Source organism: Penaeus chinensis, chromosome 32 (genome assembly GCF_019202785.1).
Source record: "Penaeus chinensis breed Huanghai No. 1 chromosome 32, ASM1920278v2, whole genome shotgun sequence".
NCBI lineage: Eukaryota > Metazoa > Arthropoda > Malacostraca > Decapoda > Penaeidae > Penaeus > Penaeus chinensis.
This window is the reverse complement of record NC_061850.1, coordinates 31,165,061-31,167,613: the sequence shown is the minus strand read 5'-3', so window position 1 is coordinate 31,167,613 and position 2,553 is coordinate 31,165,061. Positions and strand designations below refer to the sequence as shown.

At 47.3% G+C, this 2,553-nt stretch overlaps 1 protein-coding gene across 1 annotated transcript in view; it reads right to left on the bottom strand.

Moving 5' to 3' along the window:
• Nucleotides 1-2,553, bottom strand: part of LOC125042758 (translation initiation factor IF-2-like) — a 3,217-nt gene continuing 664 nt past the window's right edge. Inside the window, exons 2-3 of the mRNA XM_047638618.1 lie at nt 1,208-1,296; nt 1-1,062 (exon numbers count right to left, since the gene is read on the bottom strand). Coding sequence (XP_047494574.1) covers nt 129-1,062; nt 1,208-1,296 — 1,023 coding nt within the window. The 3' untranslated portion in view covers nt 1-128. The remainder of the gene's footprint in view (nt 1,063-1,207; nt 1,297-2,553) is intronic.

Here is a 2,553-nt window from a genome sequence, read left to right as displayed (position 1 = left end):
TCTAGAAAATGGTAAACCTTTTATCTTCTGTCCCTTTACAAACCCATGAGACATGTGCAAATAAGCCTGATATAGCCTTATACATCAGGACAAAGGCTTCCTGGAACTTGAAGGGTATTTCTCTGCGCTCATTTCTCGGCGCTGTTGTCGGCGGACGAGTGGGAGAAGCGGCCTTGGAGGGCGGGGCGCCGAGCGCGGTGCCCGGTGGAGAGGCCGGCGGGGAACGGGAAGTCGTCTCGCTCCAGCAGGCGAGTCAGCGGGGCGGCGCCGGCGTGGACGAAGCCAGTTTCCACGGCGGGTCGAGAAGCAGCCCCGACCTGAATGAAACGACTTTCCAGCTCGCGGCGAGGAGCAGGAATGGCTTCTACTTGGACGAAACGCGTTTCTACTTCGGGCTGAGAAACGGGAACGTGGACGAAACGCGTTTCCACTTCGCGGCGAGGAGCAGGAACGGCCTCCACTTGGACGAAACGCGTTTCCACTTCGTAAGGTTCAGAGACAGCCTCTACTTGGACGAAACGGGTTTCCACTTCGGGCTGAGACACGGGGACGTGGACGAAACGCGTTTCCACCTCGCGGCGAGGAGCAGGAACGGCCTCCACTTGGACGAAGCGCGTTTCCACCTCGCGGCGAGGAGGAGGAACAGCCTCTACTTGGACGAAACGCGTCTCCACTTGAGGCTGTGGAGCAGGAACCTGAACGAAGCGTGTCTCCACCTCAGACTGAGGAGCAGGAACGGCTCCCACTTGAACGAAGCGAGTTTCCACTTGTCTCCGAGGAGCAGCTTGGACAAGGCGAGTTTGAGGGGCGGTATCGGCCAGAGCAATGCGGGGTCGGACGACAGACGTGGTGGTCGGAGCCAAGAGTGGTCGCGCCGCGGCTTTCGAAGCAGGAGCGGCGGCCACCCGCCGAGCGTCCGTGGCATCGCCAGAAGCTTCCTCGCCGTCGGAAATGACCTCCTTCTCGACGTCCAGCTCCGAGTCAGGTTGCCTTTGGAGGGACAAGCCCAGGCGGCCGGCCTCGACCTTGACTCGCACTTCCTTTCCTTCGTTGTTAACGTAACTGGAAAAGATATCGCCATGTTAGAAAAGGCTGCAAACCTGTTAATCTTCCGAGCGAGAGAATGGGTAAAGGGTGAGGAAAAAGAAAAATATGTTGATCAATGTGTAGACAGATAGATAGAGAAGGAGCAAGGCATAAAACTTACGTGTACTTGAGGTCGACGTCCCTGGCTCGATCCGCCCCAATGAGGGAGGTGCGACAAGATGCCACGCCCACCAGCGCCAACAGCACCAGCTAAATGTAAGAAATCGTGTCAATTACCATGGCTTTCCCTAGTTGGCACCATAAGACCCTTCTTTCCCTTCACCTGCAGTTGTCAACTGCAAATTTGATCCAGTTTCTGTACCGCAAAACTCCGGTTTCAGTTTCGCCAGGCGTTCGCGGGAGAGACAATATTGGAACATCGCGAAAGCCAGCGATACCCCTCTCCCTCATCACCACATTCAGTAAAGTTAGACAGGATGCAGTATAGTTATCTCGCAAACCCAAAATTCTACATATGTATCTTTGTATCTTAGTCGCAATTATTAAGTAACAGGTGATTTTATAAATGTTCCATCTTTTAAAGTATTTACCCATACAATGTTGATTTCTAGCCAAGCCACTGTGGAAAGTGTTGAGAGGATTGGCACTCATCACCCAAATAACCACGTATAGCAGGTAAAATAAATAATAACAGCTATAGTTACCATATCAAGAATTATTTTTAGAAGTTATGAAATGTTTATCCCATTCAGAATAAATAAATGTTCCTCAGTGCGACCAAACTTCGGCAAAGGCCAAAGGCCAACTAACGTGTTAATGTATATTGGGTATCATAGTACTTGGACTAGTTCTAAATTTTAGGATAAATTATTAGTGAAACCTCCGTCATGCCAGAATCTATGCAAGGAAAGTTTACTGGCCATATGTGGACGCCATGGCGGTCGCTTGAAGACTTTATACTGTTGTAGATTTTTCCCGAGGTCATTAGAATTCCCAACGTTGTTATTTACTTGATTTTAACAGAATGTATCGTCCTAATTAGTATATTTATAATACATTCCCTGCTCTTTCTAGGTATTCTAGCCTATCTATAACTTTAGAGTCCAATTCTGGTAATCTGGAATTACTTAAATTAGCCTTGTGAAATTATGAAATTACAAAAGAGTTAAAGGTATCTACTTAGTTTCAGAAAAGGCAGCAGCATTAGATCAAATGAACTATCTGGAAGCTCTTGAAGGTCTTCCTGCAGGCCAACATAACATACCAAGAACATGCATCACTGACAGGATTAATATATACACATGTGTACATACATACATGCATACATATATACATATGCATTTATATATGTGTTTCCTTTATTACCAACAAATTCTGCTTATTGCAATTACACTTGCAACTAATTTAAGTATGTCTAAAGGGCATAGATGCCCTTGAGATAGCCTTTTCAAAGATTATGATAGAGTAAACCTATATAGAACTTGAAGGTAAATATCTCGCAATAAT